Raw genomic sequence first — 18,968 nt, forward strand, 5'->3', positions numbered from 1 at the left:
GCGGGGGAGGCTTGGGGGGCGGCGCTTTTTTTTGCTGCTTGGGGCAGCAAAAAAGCTAGAGCCGGCCCTGGCTGAGAGTCTAAACTCCGTACACGTGGGCCTCCCGAGGTCTAGAAGCTGAATTCCAGCACTGGCTGTGTACTGCAATTACTCAGTACCTTCTGGATCCTATTAAAATAATGATTCTCTGGTGGAGTTGTTTAGACAAATGAATGAAAAATGATCATCCACATAGGACACATTTTATAAATGTTGAAAGTAACATTTTAAAAGTAACTTAAGGGCCATAACTAGGGATTCCAAATTGGCAGGAGTACATGTACATTTTCCAGTAGGAAGGAAGATAAAAATATTTTTCTCTGGAGAGAGAACATTTTTTCCATAGAGGCTTTCTCTCCAGAGAAAATGTGAGATGCATGCTGGGATGGAGACATCTTGATAGAATCGTAGAAGTTGCAGTTAAAATACTGATGGGGAACCTATGTGACCAGCAAATATCAGTTGCCAAACGACATTGTACTGGAAACTGCATGGATACTGTACCTACCTCCCAGGGGATTTAGGACTTAGGTCTGGTCTATACTACCCGCCTGAATCGGCGGGTAGAAATCGACCTCTCGGGGATCGATTTATTGCGTCCCGTTGGGACGCGACAATCGATCCCCGAATCGGCGCTCTAACTCCACCAGCGGAGGTGGTAGTAAGCGCCGCCGACAAAAAGCGGCAGAAGTCGATTTTGCCGCCGTCCTCACAATGGGGTAAGTCGGCTGCAATACATCGAATTCAGCTACGCTATTCACGTAGCTGAATTTGCGTATCTTAAATCGACTCCCCGCTGTAGTGTAGATGTACCCTTAGTGTATTAATGTTGGTAAAGCTCTTTTGAGATCTTCTGTAGCTTAAGGCTAGAGTGCACCTATGGGAGGTGATCAGTTTCTTAGTGTATCTTTTACATATACAAATTTTTGCTTGAGGCCGTTGAAGTGCTTTAGATGATTTCCCCCCACCTGGAGGGCATTCTCCACATCTCTGTCAAAGCTCACATCCCTCCCACCCCATGGTATATATACTCTCTTGAGGCCTTGTGTCACAGGCTTCATTCTCCTTGCCATCAAGGATTAATTGAGACTCACCAGTGCTGCTCCTTAACTGATTTGATAGAGTTCCTGTAAGACCCGGTTTTGCTGCTTTCCCTTCTTGCAGTACTAAGTAAGTATGTTGTCTCCAAAGACAGTACTGTTGCCCCTCTCCGGAGAAGACAGTGCAGCTGGTTGGGTACAGAGAGGTCAGCATACGTTGCATTGTCCTAAATAGGTGTAATCCCTCTCTCAGCTCTTTCTGGGGTAGTGCCAATCTACCATTCTGGGTTTGCATTGATCTAACCCACATTTGTACCAATTTGGCTCCTATTTGCCTTACAGTGTTTGTTCTGAGCAGTTGTTCGATTGTGTTAGCATATAAAGGGTTACAACTAGACTTCAAATTTAGCAGCTCTTTCAGTGCTAGTATTTTAGTCCAGTAGCTGAGTCAAGAATTCTACAGCACAAATTGTTTTTACAACAAAAATAAAAACGTACTTCTAATTAAAGTTGGAAGATGTAGTGTAACTAATGGATTTCTCTGAGCCTATAGATTTGGTCCCAGATCTATGCATTATATTACATGTGTTAAAGTGAGTAATGTGGATGGCATATGAGTATGATAGGTAGGGGACATAATGATAAATAGGGCCTAATCCTTCGAGATGCAGAGCATCTTCTACTGCAGTTTAAGGTAACAACGGCTACAGGTACTCTGCATCTCTCAGCATCAGGCCTGTGTTTATAGAAATATAGGGCTGGAAAGGGACCTCAGTAGGTCATCTCTGGTCCATCCACCCACCCTGAAGTAGGAGTAGGTATACCTAAACAATCCTTGGCAGGTATTTGTCTAACCTGTTCTTAAGCCTCCCGTGATAGGGATTCTAGAGCCTCCCCTGGAAGCCTATTCCAGAGCTTAACTAACCTTAGTTAGGTTTTTTGTTTTGTTTTTGTCTTTTTCCATCTAATATCTAACCTAAATCTCCTTTGCTATTTTTAGCTTAATTAAATAAACTGTGTACATATGTTTACATTCTTGGAATGTCTTAACATAAATCAGCTATAAAAACACTTAAATGGGTGAAATCTGTACCACGGAGCTACACTTCCATCTTAGGGTTCTGATTGTGATGGGTTGGATCACAGAAAACCGCTTGGGGCTGCCAACTGGTGTGCAGAGACTACCTCTGAGCCTGTTTTCCCTGGGACTCCAGAACCTTGCCTTGTTTGAGCCAGACACACTTGCCTGCTGCAAACACAGACCCAGGTCTGAACCACATCCACTATAAGCTGCAGGCTTAACTGAAACAGCTTAAGAAGTGTTCTTGTCTCCAGCACTCAGATGCCTAACTCCCAATGGGGTCCAAACCCCAAATAAATCTGTTTTACCCTGTATAAAACATATATAGGATAAACTCATAAATTGTTCACCCTCTATAACACTGATAGAGCGATATGCACAGCTGGTGCATAGTCCCTCCTCCCCCCCCACTGGTATTAATATATACTCTGGGTTAATTAATAAGTAAAAAGTGATTTTATTAAATACAAAAAGTAGGATTTAAGTGGTTCCAAGTAATAACAGACAGAACAAAGTGAATTGCCAGGCAAAATAAAATAAAAGACGCAAGTCTAAACCTAATACAGTAAGAAAATGATTACAGATGAAATCTCACCCTCAGAGATGTTCCAGTAAGCTTCTTTTACAGACTAGCCTTCTTCTAGTCTGGGTCCAGCAAACACTCACACTCCTGTGGTTACTGTCCTTTGTTCCAGTTTCTTTCAGGTATCCTTTGGGGGTGGAGAGGCTTTCTCTTGAGCCAGTTGAAGACAAAATGGAGGGGTCTCCCAGGGGCTTAAATCGACTTTCTCTTGTGGGTGGAGACTAGGGTTACCATCTTTTAATTTTTAAAAAGGAGGACACTCCATGGGGACCCGGCTCCGCCCCTTCCCCGCCCTCTGCCCCGCCCCAACTCTGCCCCCTCCCCTGAACGCTCCGCCCCCTGCTTCTCCCCCTCCCCTGCTTCCCGCGAATCAAATGTTCGCGGGAAGTCTGAAACAGGGAGGCAGCAGGTAAGCTGGGGCGGGGTGCAGCGTGGCCCAGTCCAGCTCCCCTGGCTGAGCGGCTCCCTCTGGCGGCCGGCCGGCCCAGGCCAAGCGGCTCCGGCCCCAGCGTTTCCCGCCCGGCTTGGCTCGGGCCCTGGGGCACTGGCTCCCGGCCCAGCACCGCGCCCGGCCCGGCCCGGCACTGCGACCCTGGCTCCTGGCTTGGCCCGGCCCCCGGCTGGCACCGCACTCTCGGCCCGGCCCCGCGCCCCCGGCCCGGCACCGCCCCGGCCCCGCACCCCCGGCTCCTGCCGAGCACCGCCGGCCCCGGCCCAGCCCCACACCGCCGGCCCCAGCCCCACAGGCCCCGGCCGAGCAGCGCCGAGCCCTCCCTCCCTATTTTCCCGGACATGTCCGGCTTTTTGGGATTTCCCCCCGGACGGGGATTTGAGCCCCAAAAAGCCGGACATGTCCGGGAAAATCCGGACGTATGGTAACCCTAGTGGAGACCCCCTCCTCTCTCCTGTGCAAAATCCAGCTCCAAGATGGAGTTTTGGAGTCACATGGGCAAGTCACATGTCCATGCATGACTCAGTCCTTGCAAGCCAGGCCACATTCCCAGGAAAGCTCAGATGTGGATTGGCGTCTCAACGTTCATTGTTAGCTTAAGTGTTTCTTGATTGGGCACTTAACTTGCAAATTCCTTTCTAAAGAAGCTGACCAAATGCCTTACTAAGGCTACTTAAAATCAAACAAGTACACAACCAATATTCATAACTTCGAATACAAAAATGATACATGCATACAAATAGAATGAATATATTCAGTAGATCATAACCTTTACAGATTTCAAAGTAGCAGCCGTGTTAGTCTGTATCCGCAAAAAGAACAGGAGTACTTGTGGCACCTTAGAGACTAACAAATTTATTTCAGCATAAGCTTTCGTGGGCTACAGCTCACTTCTTCAGATGCATAGAGTGAAACACACAGACAGAAGATATTTATACATTCAGAGAACATGTAAAGATGGTCTCTTACAATTGGTATGCGTACTTCCATCTTTACATGTTCTCTGTATGTATAAATATCTTCTGTCTGTGTGTTTCACTCTATGCATCTGAAGAAGTGAGCTGTAGCCCACGAAAGCTTATGCTGAAATAAATTTGTTAGTCTCTAAGGTGCCACAAGTACTCCTAACCTTTACAGAGATATGTTACATGGTATATGTAGCATAAAACATATTCCAGTTATGTCATATATACATTCATAAGCATATTTCCATAAAGCCTTATGGGCTGCAATGTCACACTGATGACTACACAAACTACTTTGCTTTTTTGGTTTGTATGTTAAGAATCAATGTAGCTGTGAAATTGAAAAACTGCCCCTTTTTGTTTTATATGTGTAACCCAAAACTTCTCTTCTGTTTAAGGTGTCTGTCATAGGTATTTATTGTGTGCATGCACGTTTCTGAATGTGTAAACAGACATTTGTAATTCAATGCCATCTGCAAAGTCCCCCACTTTATTGCCAGCTGAATATTCCAGAGTAGTTGAATACACGTGCAATTAAAATATATTCATAACCAGAACAAATGAGGGGTTAGAAGTGCATTATTTCATGTTTTGATTTTAATGATTAACATAATTTAAGAGCAATCTCCATATTGAAATGTTCTTTGTGATTTTCTTTTCCTTTAGATAGTAAGCACCAGCTCTGTAGAATCTATGCCAGGAGCAGATGGCATCAGTGGATCTGGAGGGGTAAGTAATCGTGAGATTAACGTTTTTGTTTAGGCAGACTTTAAAACAAACAGGAGAGAGTTCTGCACCCTCTCAAGCTCTGCTGCTCGTTGCTTTTCCTCCTCCAACCATGCCCCTCCTCCACCACGTGTGTGTAAATTACACCCACAAGTGCTCATTTGCTGATGTAGAATTTACACCAACATTTATATCATCTCTGAATTTGACCCTCTAGTTCTGGCTAAACTCACCATATGCCGTGTGAACCTAAACTGAAGGACATTATTTTTCTTAGTTTTTTTAGAACTCTGGTTATTTTCCCCATTCAGTGTTGTTATCCAGTCATTGACTGGTTTCAGGTATATGTGTTTGCAATTGTATAATTGAACGTCAGCTTAGAAGTAGAATTTGAGAAATAATTAGTCCATAGTATGTTTCTCATTTATTTTTGCTGAGGGCGTCGGGTGGTGAAAAGGTCAGTTCTTTAACACCCTGGAAGATTGGCTACTGTGCAAGCTAGATATTTTTCATAACAATTTCAACACAGTCCTCATAGCCCTTTGATGTCAGCTGCTGAGTCATTTCACCACTTCTACTCTAATAGGTTTGTGCACTCATTATCTTCTATCTTTAGTACACTCTTCCCTCGCATCTAAGACAGTCTACCAGAATCCCAGGTCTTCAGGAAGGGTCTTAGGTATGGCATGACTGCCTTCAACAGCAAGGACCCTCGCCAAAACTTATCCCAGTTTTATTGTGGAACGGTCAGAAGTGGTCTTTAATAGCATTATTTGGCTGGTGCATGGACTGCTGTCTCCAGGCAGCCTCACATTCTGTCCCTGTCTCCTTCCATCCACTTGTGTAATAGTAGATAGGTTTTGGTAGTAGAACCTTAAGTGTCCTTGTCACTTTCTGGAAGCAGATGAGAGATGCTGCATGGCAGCTCTCCTCCTTCCTCCCATTTACTCCCTCTCACTAGTAAGTGGCCTTTTGTGGTCCAGCTACCACATATGTACAGAATCAGCCCAGGAATGTATTTAATAGAATGATTCCCCAAGTATCTTTGTTGGGATTGGCACATTGTTAGAGCTCTGCCCAGGAGACACATCCTACTTCAGAAATCAGTAAGCAGAGGGTTAACAGTTTTGAATAAGTCAGTGTGTTGATGTATAACACCAGATAAGGGGAGTTGATATAGACAGTTATGATTCAATTAAAAGTAATTAATTTAAGTGTACAATTCCTTACCTGTACCACTAACAGCATGTAATCTATTAAAAATGAAAGACTTTTTGAAAACTAGCATAGTTCTCATTATTTATGTTTATTAATATTTTGCACTTCCCTGATAAAAAATGAAGATCACATGTCACGTCTGTTTTTCTTTATAGTTAGTCATACATTCAGTGCTGCAATGTTTGGGTTGCAAATATTACAGAAAAATATTTGTTTTAAAATAATTCTTTCAATTGTCATTTTTAAAAAATTGAAACATTTCTCTTAGTCTCGTATTTCATAACAAAATGTTTTAACTAGATCTAACTTTTGTTCAAAGTCCCAATACATATTTGAGTCCAATTACTTTTAATACATATTTGTGTAACAATGGATTTGAATAGTATGTCTTGGTTTATTTAATAATTTTCCATTAAATTATATTTTAAAGAAAAATACATTTTAAATAACCCTGAATTTAAATAACACATTTTAGCGGATTAAAAAATAATTCATTGTTCCTCAGGCTAATAAGGGTTATGTTCCCCTGCCTACCTACCAATGATTGTTTCTCATTGTGCTATATTGTAACACAGTTGTGTGACGGAAGAGTAACGTCAGCCTGAACTGTGTTGCATGTCACAGCCTTAAGTCATATTTGATTTTAATTGTCACACCTGTTAAGAATCATCTCAGTATTGGTGTAAGTGGAAGTGCACTCATTCTACTTTAATCTTATCCATGTAAACCACTTGGTGGTAGTGGTGGTCAACAAACTAGTAGCTCCCTTCTATGTTTGGCTCAGTTTAATGAAGAAATACGAAGAAGAGTAAGACTTATTTGAAGTTTATTACATATTAGCATAGCCAGATAATAAAGAAATAATGGAAGAAATGCAACAAGCGTACGAACACTGCATTATGGTAACTGCTTACAGCCAACATACAGTGCTCATTATACTTTTGTATACTTAAATTCAAACCCAACCTACAGTTCCTAATATTCAGTATAAATGTCTTACACATACAGAAATTGGTATATGGTCAAGAATTCTTGACCATATAACTTAAAAAAAAACCCTGCAGTATTACAAAGTGTAAACCATACTATTTTTAATATGGGTTAACTCCATTTCACTTAACTCAGCACATTTTCAAAGACTCATGCTGAAAGGGTGTGTGTGTGTGTGTGTGTGTGTGTGTGTGTGTGTGTGTGTGTGTGTGTGTGTGTGTGTTGATGAACAGGTAGTTTTCACATGGAAAATATGTAACCCCATAAAATGGGAAGTGAGCTTGGAAATACCTCTGTTGTTCATGCACCTGTCTATATGAGCACCTGATTATCAGTTTGAACTCCTGCATATAACACGCATGTGCAATTTAGGGGCTTATATTTTAAATAGGGCTGTCGATTAATCATAGTTAACTCATGCAATTAACTCAAAAAAATTAATCACAATTAAAAAATTAATCACGATTAATCACATAATTAATCTCACTGTTAAACAAGAGAATACCAATTTAAATTTATTAAATATTTTGGATGTTTTTTTACATTTTCATATATATCTTATATTCTGTGTTGTAATTGAAATCAAAGTGTATATTTTGATTACAAATATTTCCACTGTAAAAATGATAAACAGAAGAAATAGTATTTTTCAATTCACCTCATACAAGTACTGTAGTGCAATCTCTGTCATGAAAGTGCAACTTACAAATGTAGATTTTGTTGTTGTTACATAACTGCACTCAAAAACAAAACAATGTAAAACGTTAGTGCCTACAAGTCCACTCAGTCCTACTTCTTGTTCAGCCAATCGCTAAGACAAACAAATTTGTTTACACTTACGGAAGATAATGCTTCCAGCTTCTTATTTACAATGTCACCTGACAGTGAGAACAGGCGTTTTCATGGCACTTTTGTAGCTGGCATTGCAAGGTATTTATGTGCCAGATTTGCTAAACACTCGTATGCCCCTTCATGCTTCGGCCATCAGTCCAGAGGACATGCTTCCATACTGATGACGCTTCTTAAAAAAATAGTGCGTTAATTAAATTTGTGACTGAACTCCTTGGGGGAGAATTGTATGTCTCCTGCTCTGTGTTCTACCCGCATTCTGCCATATATTTCATATTATAGCAGTCTCGAATGATGACCCAGCACGTGTTGTTCGTTTTAAGAACACTTTCACTGCAGATTTGACAAAACACAAAGAAGGTACCAATGTGAGATTTCTAAAGATAGCTATAGCACTGGACCCAAGGTTTAAGCATCTGAAGTGCCTTCCAAAATCTGAGAGGGATGAGATAGGGAGCATGCAGAAGTACAGAACCTGAACCATGAAAAAAGAAAATCAGCCTTCTGTTGGTGGCATCTGACTCAGATAATGAAAATAAACATGCGTTGGTCTGCACTGCTATGGATTGTTATCAAGCAGAACCCACCATCAGCATGGACACATGTCCCCTGGCATGGTTGTTGAAGCATGAAGGGACATATGAATCTTTAGCGCATCTGGCACCTAAATATCTTGCGATACTGGCTACAACAGAGCCCTGAGAATGCCTGTTCTCACTTTCAGCTGACATAGTAAACAAGAAGCGGGCAGCATTATCTCCTGCAAATGTAAACAAACTTGTTTGTCTGAGTGATGGGCTGAACAAGAAGTTGGACTGAGTGGACTTGCAAGCTCTAAAATGGTACATAGTTTTATTTTTGAATGCAGTTTTTTTGTACATAATTCTATATTTGTAAGTTCAACTTTAATGATAAAGAGTGCACTATTGTTCAATTCACCTGAATTGAAAAATACTATTTCTTTTGTCTTTTTACAGTGCAAATACTTGTAATCAAAAATAAATATAAAGTGAGCACTGTACACTTTGTATTCTGTGTTGTAATTGAAATTGTAATCAATATGTTTGAAAAATGTAGAAAACATCCAAAAATATTTAAATAAATAGTATTCTATTATTGTTTAACAGTGCAATTAATCACGATTAATTTTTTTAATCGCTTGACAGCCCTGATTTTAAATACTGGACTAGACATAAGGTGAAAGAGAAAAACGAGGAAAAAAATAACAAGAAAACAATGAAATCACAAAACAGACAATCCCCTAAACCCTTTTCATTCCTTAATGTTACAATGAACTCTCTTGGCTTTCCTTCCTCCCTCTGAAGTGAAGGAGGCTATAACAGTTCACTAACGATGCCTGCTTTTCTCATTTTTCACTGGCTGAAGCACTGATCTCGCAAATACTTGTGCATATGCTTAGATTTAAGGCATGAATAGTTCCAAAGTGTAGTCATTGAAATGGTCTTCCAATTTTTTGATCAAAATTCAAAACTTCAATGAATAGGTTAACTGGAAATCAAAATTTTGAAAATGCGAGATAACTGTTGAATAAAAGCAGATTAGTGGTCAAAACTTCCCTGTTTGTGAAAGCAATTCTTAGGCCTCGTTCCTGCAAAGAGTTTCACATGCGGTTAACTTTATCTGTAAGTAGTCTCACTAACCTCAATAGGATTAGTTATATGAGGAAAATTGAGCATTATTATTAGTATTTATTGTTTACTCGCAGTCAGATCAAAAGACCTCAGGTGAGGTCAGGCCCTCTTTTTGGTAGGTCCTTTTTGAACATATATAATTAATTCAGTTGGCCAAACAAGAGAGAGAGATGCTCAGCTGGTAAATGGAGCTATGACAGTTAGGATCTGATCTGGCCTCCAGAACACATGTGTTATTCAAAGCACTCTCTTGACTTGCAAGGAACTCTCTTCAGGCGATGTGTAATTAGCAGTAGATGGCACTGCTTACTATGTGACCTGTGCTCCGTGGAATGGATAGACTGTCTTGTTTAATGTAATTCAGTGCTTAAAACAGAGATCTGAAAGCAAAATCTCTTTGGTTCTGTCCCCATTACTGCCGCTGAATAACTATATGACATTAAGTCACTTGACGTTTCTGTACCTCAGTTAGCTCATTTTAAATATGGACCATTAGCGGGGCATTATGAAGCTTGCTTAATGTTTGTCAAGTGTTTAGATCTTTGAATGAAAGACTTCTTCAAAAAAAATTTTTTTTTTAGGTTTATTAAAAATAATACAAAGTAAAGTTCTTGTCATGGGCTCTAGGTCCCTTTGCCAAACATTAAAATGCAATCATAAATAAAAATCAGCTCACCCGAAACCCAGTCAATATCTCCCTCACTCACAATCCCAGCCTTTATCTTACTCTTCTGTCCCTCACTATCCCCCTCCCCCAAAGCCTTGGTAAATACATAGGCCTTGCAGTCATGAAGGTCAACTGATTCTGGCTATTTTAGATGAAGGGGGAAGTAGGTTTCAAAGCTGAGGTCTCTCATGGAAAATACCTTACTGGCAGCTTCCTCTTTTTTATGCTATTGAAATGCGTATTATTATTATTATTATTAATTATTATTATTATTATCTCATTTATTAGGGAGCTACCCAGTGCATTCCAAATCCATCAGCTGACTTTCCGCTAAAGTACGCCAGTGTATAATGGGGAATTTTAAACAGTTGTTTCTCCTCACAGCAGTCGTTAGTATGTATCAACAGTAATGGATATTGTGCATCAGGTAGACATGGCATTGGTCTTACACTATTCTTTAAGATTACCTTCCAGTAACTTAACTCACAAGGCCAAATTTTCCCCTCAGTTACACCCATGCAACTCCATTAACAGCAATGAAGCCGCGTGGGTATATATGAGCACCGAAATCTTTTAGTGCAAATTGTAACAATATAAAACTTTTCAAAGTTTAATTAGCCGGTGATGAAGTGCTTTGCTGTAACCATTTAAAAGGGTTCATTCCTCTACAGTTGAAAGGAAATGCAGTCTCCTAAACATTTAATTAGTATTAACACCAGAATTAAAGCTGTAAAAGACATCCATCAGAAATGAATGAAGTCACAATATTACAACAAAAAAACTTCAAAAACAGACTCCAACGAGAGATTGCTGAATTGGAATTAATTTGCAAATTGGACACCATTAAATTAGGCTTGAATAAAGACTGGGAGTGGATGGGCCATTACACAAAGTAAAACTATTTCCCCATGCTTATTCCCCCCTGGCCCCCTCCCCACAGTTACTCACATCTCCTTGTCAATTGCTGGAAATGGGCCATTTTCATTACCACTACAAACAGTTCTTTTTCTCTCCTGCTGATAATAACTCACCTTAACTGATCACTCTCCTTATATAGTGTGTATGGTAACCAGGGCTGCCCGGAAGGGGGGGGCAAGTGGGGCAATTTGTCCCGGGCCCTGCAGGGGCCCCGCAAGCCCCGGCCTGGTGGCATTTTGGTGGGGGGGGGGCCCTTCAGTCGCTCCGGGTCTTCGGCAGCATTTCGGCGGCGGGGGGCCCTTCAGTGCTGCCGAAGACCCGGAGCGACCGAAGGGCCCCCCGCTGCCGAAATGCCGCCGAAGACCCAGACCGCCGCCGGGTGAGTACAAGCGCCGCAGCTCCCCCGCTTTGCCCCAGGCCCCCGAATCCTCTGGGCGGCCCTGATGGTAACACCCATTTTTTCATGTTCTCTGTGTATATATTCTTCCTACTGTATTTTCCACTACATACATCCGATGAAGTGGGCTGTAGCCCACGAAAGCTTATGCTCAAATAAATTTGTTAGTCTCTAAGGTGCCACAAGTACTCCTGTTCTTTTAGCCAGTAGAAATGCTGGAAAAAAATGGATGCTCTTTAGACTCATGCTGATTAGGGAAAGTATTCCAAGTCTCTTTAATTGTATGCCTTAATTTGAGAAGGTCTGATATAGAGTGAAATGAAACTCAGTGGTAGTGCATCGTCTAAGACATCTGTAAATGATTTAGTTGTGATAATGTCAGGTTAGCTGCAGTGAACTCTTTACAAGCGAAGTGCAGCACCACATGTGAGCTGTGTGTGTGAGAGGACATGGATCCATAGGAACTCTCTCTGTTTTGGGCAGCTGTAAATGTGCATGTAAAGAGAGCTCTAGTCATTTTCCTTAAATGAGCAAAGCAGTATCATTGCGCTCCATAAAGTTTAACGCAAAACATCATCGGTACCTATGTAAAGGTTTGCAGTTTTGCCCTTGAAGCAGGAAGGAAGCAAACAAAATTAAAAAGAACGAATTCATTTAAAACTGAGGTTTCAATCAGGGTAGTCCTGTAGCACTGTTGACTAGCATTCTGCTTTCTACTGTTCCCAGAGACTATTGGAACAGAGGGTCAGTTAGAGGCGTTAGAAAACTTAGGAGTAGAGTCAGTAATGTAGCAGCTTGGCCCCTTTGTATCACTCTGTCCTGCTCCAGGAAAAGGAGTAGGGCCTGGGAGGAGCAGGGTGAAGGGTGCAGTTAGGGCAAGTGAGGGAAACCAAGTGTGTGTGCTGGAGACAGTATGTGAGTCAGATAGATAAAGGCTAAGAAGAGCAGAAGAAAGCAAGAGAGCCCAGAACAAAGGAAAAGAGGAAGAGGGACACTGGCTGGTTGGGGAGGGGAGGCTGTGGCCTGGAGCATGGAAGAAAGTGGTGGTAGATGGGACAGATAGTAAACAAGGTCACAAGGAGGAGGATACAGAGGTTAGCTGGTAGAGCCACGAAGTATATCATGTGGTGATCATGTTGCTTTCTGACATGCAGATTTTCCCATGAGATAAAAATATTAAATGTAGCAAATCATCTTCCTAAAGTGACTTTGTTTGTAGCAGAAGCAGAATCATGGTCTATTTTCTCTCTCCAGAAATTGCTACTGAGAAATGGAACACAGCTCCCTCCCTCGCCCCCTTCATTTTGCTGAGATTGAGTGCCCAGGGTTCAAACTGCTTGCTACTCATGGCCTTTTCACGGGTTGCATTGAAATCAGTGAGAGTTACAAACATTCAACGCATCTCGGAATCAAGTCTTAGAAACAATTGCTTAAGTGGCTTCCACAGGGGCAGCTACAACATGTTGACTGACTAGAGAGGCATCACTCACTAGGTTGGCTTTCACTGTGTTGAGGAGAGAGGGTCCTTTAGAAGGCTACAGGCTTCCCTCAGGGCTAGTATCTCCAGCATGGGAATGAGTGGGCTGCCACGTCTGATTTTATATACTGGCTCCCATCTCTGAATTCCCAAGCCTCTGGAATCCCTCTCCTCTTATGAAAGACTTCAGCTTTCTGCAGATGGAATTATTTGGCTCTCTCACATAGGCCTTGTGACTTACCTTTTCTGATGGTGCACAGCTCTTTGAGATATCCCATCTCCTAGAACTGGAAGGGACCTTGAAAGGTCATCGAGTCCAGCCCCCTGCCTTCACTAGCAGGACCAAGTACTGATTTTGCCCCAGATCGCCCCCTCAAGGATTGAACTCACAACCCTGGGTTTAAGAGGCCAATGCTTTAAACCACTGAGCTATCCCTCCCCACAAGGGTATGTGTGTTTTTCTCCATGTACAATCGCATCCCTTTCTAAATGTAATCTGTAGGGTGTTCATCCTTTATCTGGTACTATAGGTTCCTTCAGACTGCTCCAGGCATAACGAAAGCTGAAAACATAGCTGCATTATTGTGAAATTACTGCTTACACCTTCTCCTTAAATTGATTGCTGGAGTGCCGATATAAACTCCATAACAAAAGTAAAATACCTCTGCTTCTACTTTAGTTATAGGCACATTGGTAAAAATTTACTAGGGAAAGGTTTTTCTCTCAATAGCTTGTGAGTGGATTATCTGAAGCACAGAAATAGGGAGTGAATTATTAAGGCTTTTGTCTTGCAAGTTTCAGTTTGACATTATTTCGCTAGTGAAGCCATCTTACATTACTGTAGTGTGATGTTTTCTTCTGCACAGACATAAGTGAAATTCACGCCAGGGACTGTGCCAGAGTAATTTGGTTATAAGTTTTTGCACAGAAAGTGTGTGGAAAATCTGCCATAGTAGGAGTAGTACAAGGTGCCTACAATCTTCCTTCCTGCTATAGGCTCCAGAGGCAGCCAGGAGAGTCCCCAAAGGGAGCAGTGCTGACCAGGGAGAAGGCACAGGAATTTATTTATTCAAACTTATAAGGAGATGCATGTGTCCATCCAGAGCTCTGAGCTCAGGACCATAGTTTTACAAGCTCATAGACTTTAAGGCCAGAAGGGACCAATCACGATCATCTAGTTGGACCTCCTGCATATCACAAGCCACAGAACCTCACCCACCCACTCCTGTAATTGGCCCATAACCTCTGTCTGAGTTACTGAAGTTCTCAAATCTTGATTTAAAGACTTCAAGTTACAGCGAATCCATCATTTACTCTAGTTCAAACCCACAAACAATCCATGTCCCATGCTGCAAAGGAAGGGGGGGAAAACCTAGGGTCTCTGCCAGTCTGATCTGGGAGAAAATTCCTTGCCAACCTCAAATATGGTGATCAGTTACACCGTAAGCATGTGGGTGAGACCATCTAGACATCCAAGAAAGAATTCTCTGTAGTAACTCAGAGCCCTCCCCATCTAGTGTCCCATCTCTGGCCATTGGAGATGTTTTCTAATAGCAGTTGCAGATGGGCTATATGTCGTAATATGCAATCTTATCATGCCACCCTGCCATAAACTTATCAAGCGCAGTCTTAAAGCAAGTTAGCTCCCACTACTCCCTTTGGAAGGCAGTTCCAAACAATGCCCACTTCAAAACTAATCAGCACATCAGAGCACAAGACTGCTCTTCCCATCCAAGCCATCCTTGCAGAAATCTCCCTCACCCCACAAAGAATAGATAAGTTTTGCAACATAGAATCATAGAACCATAGGGTTAGAAAGGACCACAAAGGTCATCTAGTCCAACCACCTGCCAAGATGAAGGATTTGTTGTGTCTAAACTGTCCAAGACATTTAGCTATCCAGCCACTATGCTATAGTTTGAACCCATGCCCTGAAGGATAATCAAATTCAGGCTCTGTTGGATAACCAGAGAAAGAGTGAGTTCCAGAGTGAAGACCCCTCACTGAGAATGCCCTTCCTCCAGACCAATCCCCTTTAAACCAATAGGCTGTCAGATGGAGTGACTCTCTGGCTCCAGTGATGCACAATGGAAGAGGTGGACTCTGAGGAGTAAGGCCCAAACAGCTGAGAGCCTTATAATTAAAAATCAGCACATCCCCATTGCAGCCTCAACCCCAACAAGTTTGGTAAGAGGAAATTTCCCCTAAAATTGTCTGTGGGGGGAATAAATCTGGGAAAGAGCTTCGTAAGCATGGTAGAAAGTGAGTGGCAGAAAATTGTTTTGCAATAATGATGTTGTATAATGTCACCTAACTGTATGTTTCATTTCAGCCTGATTCCTGCAGAAAATCATCTTCTAAAACCAAGCGAGACAAGGAAAAGCAAGCTTGCAAAAGCTGCAACGAAAGCTTTAACTCCATCACTAAAAGGCGGCACCATTGCAAACAATGTGGGGCAGTGAGTATCAGAATGAAATTGTAGCAGTGTTTCATTTTCTGTCCATTTAATTAGTCTGTCTGCAACAGATGACTTTTTAAATCAAATTCTGAGTTTGTTTCATTCTGAGGGAGCTTTTCAGTTTCCAGTAGGCACTGGAGTGCGCAGCAGGGCTGTGATAGAACAGACCTTTCAACTTGCCTTGTCCATTGGGGATCAGGCAAAACAAAGCAAAGTTATGGTGGTGTAAAAGGCCATGAGTGAGTGGTTGAGGAGACAAATGTCACACTTCTGTGGCTGAAAGGAAAGCTGCCTCTGTACCTGTTTGTTCTGTATCTAGTATTCAAAAAAAACAACCTCATTGACCAGGGTTTCCTTCACATGACTAGCACCCCTTACCACTAACCAACAGCAGAATAAATAGTCTGGAACACAGCTCATCTAGATCTTCAGCAGCAGCCTCTTGCTGCAGGCTTCCAAGTGCCTTCTTCCTTCTCCTTTTCGGAGAGGAAACCATTCATTTTGTAGCTAGGGTAATGAGTTCCAGCTGTCCTGATTGATTTGATCAACCAGAAGGCTACAGTACTAAAGTGATTTGATTGATTTGATCAACCAGAAGGCTTCAGTGCTAAAGTGAGGGGTTGCATTTCCCCCAGTGGCAAAACTAAATCCCGGTACTTTTGGCCAAAGAGGGTGTTCTTCTGTGCTTGAAAAGCCCGGAGAATCCAGCACATGAAAAATCCAGGCACTAGAAGCCTAAGGCCTGGATTTTAAAGGAGCCAAATGGAATTAGGTGCCCATCTCCAATTGAATCTCAGTGGGTTTTGGATACCTGATTCTCTGAGGCTCTTCTGAAAATCCCAGCCCAAAATTACATGAGGTTGACTGCCTTATTGTGGCTTGAAACTTTCCTTCTGTGATATCAGTTTCAGGGTTTCATGTTCCTGGTGTAACTAGTTTAGAATAGTTAGTGAAATAATATCAAGTTTTTGTAGAATGGAGATAAATTTGGATCTGAACAGACAGTCAGGTAAAATGTGTAGCTAAGAATATTAAAAGCCATCCTTTCTAAAACATTCATCTCAGGAATCCAAATACTATTACAGTGGAAGAGAGACTATTATTCTGGAGTCAGCTATCTTGAATCTTTGGAGTTTTTTAAAATAATTATTAAAATAAATACACTTTCTTTGGTATTTAAACTGTTACATCAAAGCTCAGTTTTAAAATAAATCAAACAAAAAACTCCCCATGGACAAAAGAAATAATGAGAATTAAGTTATTCATAATTTAATGTTAAATAAACAATTGTTGGTTGTGCAGTGTTTTCTGGTGCGGGTAGTTGAATGCAAATGAAAGGAGTTAATTTGCCTCTAGCAAAGACTATTAAAAAAAATGTTAGTTTGCTTTTGTTTGTGCATTTCAGTGCACTGAACTGGAGCAATGCAATGCTTTGTGTAGTAATTCATATCTTGTGGACATACATATGAAAGCGTACTATCACGACTGAAGAGCATTCAGACTCTTGTTGTGTAATAAAATGGGATTTGAAGTTAAATCCTGCTGACTGCTCTTATAATGTACATAAGGGGTGGATCTCCTTCCCCATAGTGGTTCTGCTACTGCAAATTTGAAAACTGACTTCACTGCTCTGTAGTGGGATATGGAGACAAGGGGCCATATCCTCCACTTTGCCAGGTTCACCTTGCACCAAAACTTAAAGCAGCTAGAGGTTTGTACAAGTATCCTCACTCTGCAGGGGGAATCTCTGCTGACACAAAGCTGTGCTATCTCCTTTGCCAGCCCTGTTGCCCAACTCCACCACTGCCTGTGCTGGAAATTCCACTGCCCGGGGTAAGGGGAAGCAGGGGGCATATTAGGGGTGTGGAGGGAAGAAGTTGTGTTAGGAGGAAAGAGAAGGAAAGTCGGTTCGATGGAGCAAGGCTCCATTATGCTCCATTCACCACTGGTGTTCGGTCTCTAAGGGACCTTATGCCAGCAGCATAATTAAAGCTGTCCTTCATGGCCAAGCAACTGAGAGAACCCCTAACTGGCCTCCCTGGGAGCTTGGGACAGTGGTGGTCCCAGCTCATGAATTCAAACCCAGCCAAGATTAGTAGTGAATGACAGTTGCTGCCATTTGCTGTTCAGTGGGCTACGTGAAATAAGTCGGTGCTTTTTGCTCCTGCTGGAGGGATGGGCACATAAACACAGCTGTGCTCACCGTATTCCTGTGCATAGTTCCAAAAGAATGAACTATCCTCTTCCTCTTGAGGAGGAGGGTACCTTGAGTTGAATGGTTAGGTTCCTTGCTTGGGGTTTTACAGGGGAGTGGTGCAGATAAACAGCTAAGTTGAGTCTCCAGCGCTGTATATCCAGCACTTTTCGCAAGCGCTGATTTCATGTCAAGTTTAATTGCTTATTTGTGCCAAACCAGAAAAAAGAATTGAAAGCCATAAAATCACTGCCTCCCAACCCAACGTGGCATCAGGCAGATCATTATATGTAGTGGACAGTTTATTGGCCTAAATTCTCAAAAGTGACTCAATTTTTGGACACTGAGCTCCAAACAACTCAAAAGGGCCTGATTTTTCAGACAGTGCTAAGCACCAAGCACCACCTCCCACCCACTGTGAAAATCAGGCCTCTTTAAGGTATCTCAAGCTGGGCACTCATGATCATTAGGCACTGAAAACTTAAGACTATTATAACTCAGACCTTTTATATGGGAACAGAAAAGCAGATACCTGTCAGTCACTCTCTGAATGGTTGGAAACACAATACAGGATAAAAAAATCCTTCATTTCTGATTGAGGGAAGGGAGGTGTCCCATCTCAGACCTTGACCTACGTAAGTTACAGGACGTCTGTCAATCTGTCTCATCCTTGCATTAGTTTGCAGGATTTTATTTCAGCAATTTACCTGCAGCAAAGTGGTTGTAAATAACAGGGATTTTGTTTTAATAGTGGCTGAAGAATGAAGTATTATCTTTCTGATACAGGTTATTTGTGCAAAATGCTCTGAATTTAAGCCACTTGCAGATAACAGCCGTCACAATCGAGTGTGTAAAGACTGTTTTCTGCTATCATCAGCAGTCCCGTGCAATACAGGAGCTGAATCTATGGGAGAACAAAAGAAAAAAACTGCAGTCGAGGTACAGTTATCTTGCTAATAAGCTTTTAACATGCTTGATGCCTGAAGAGGCTGGTTATTTTATTTGTTATTAAATCCCTTGGGGCGTGCTTTTCTCCATGATCTGACACCCTTTTAGTAGGCTATCACTCACAACATACACCTGACAAACTGGCGCTTGTAGAGCTGTATGGACATACACTGTGAATCCTATTTTCAAACATGAGTTTTGTACTTTTCATGCAGGGATACACCGGTTTTGCAGGGAAATTTCAGCCCCCAGGTTTTAAATAATTGCCCTGCTGGGACATTCCATTCCATTCAAACGAGTGGCACCTTATCCAGC

The 18,968-nt window shown here is 41.8% G+C and overlaps 1 protein-coding gene across 2 annotated transcripts in view; it reads left to right on the forward strand.

The window, feature by feature from the left end:
* The window catches only part of FGD3 (FYVE, RhoGEF and PH domain containing 3), a 192,018-nt gene that overhangs the window by 156,477 nt on the left and 16,573 nt on the right, over positions 1 to 18,968 (forward strand). For both annotated transcript variants that reach the window (XM_034776446.1, XM_034776448.1), the window contains exons 15-17: positions 4,826 to 4,888; positions 15,386 to 15,511; positions 18,492 to 18,644. In XM_034776446.1, the coding sequence (XP_034632337.1) occupies positions 4,826 to 4,888; positions 15,386 to 15,511; positions 18,492 to 18,644 (342 nt within the window). The remainder of the gene's footprint in view (positions 1 to 4,825; positions 4,889 to 15,385; positions 15,512 to 18,491; positions 18,645 to 18,968) is intronic.

The sequence above is a fragment of the Trachemys scripta genome, chromosome 7 (genome assembly GCF_013100865.1).
Source record: "Trachemys scripta elegans isolate TJP31775 chromosome 7, CAS_Tse_1.0, whole genome shotgun sequence".
NCBI classification, from domain to species: Eukaryota; Metazoa; Chordata; order Testudines; family Emydidae; genus Trachemys; species Trachemys scripta.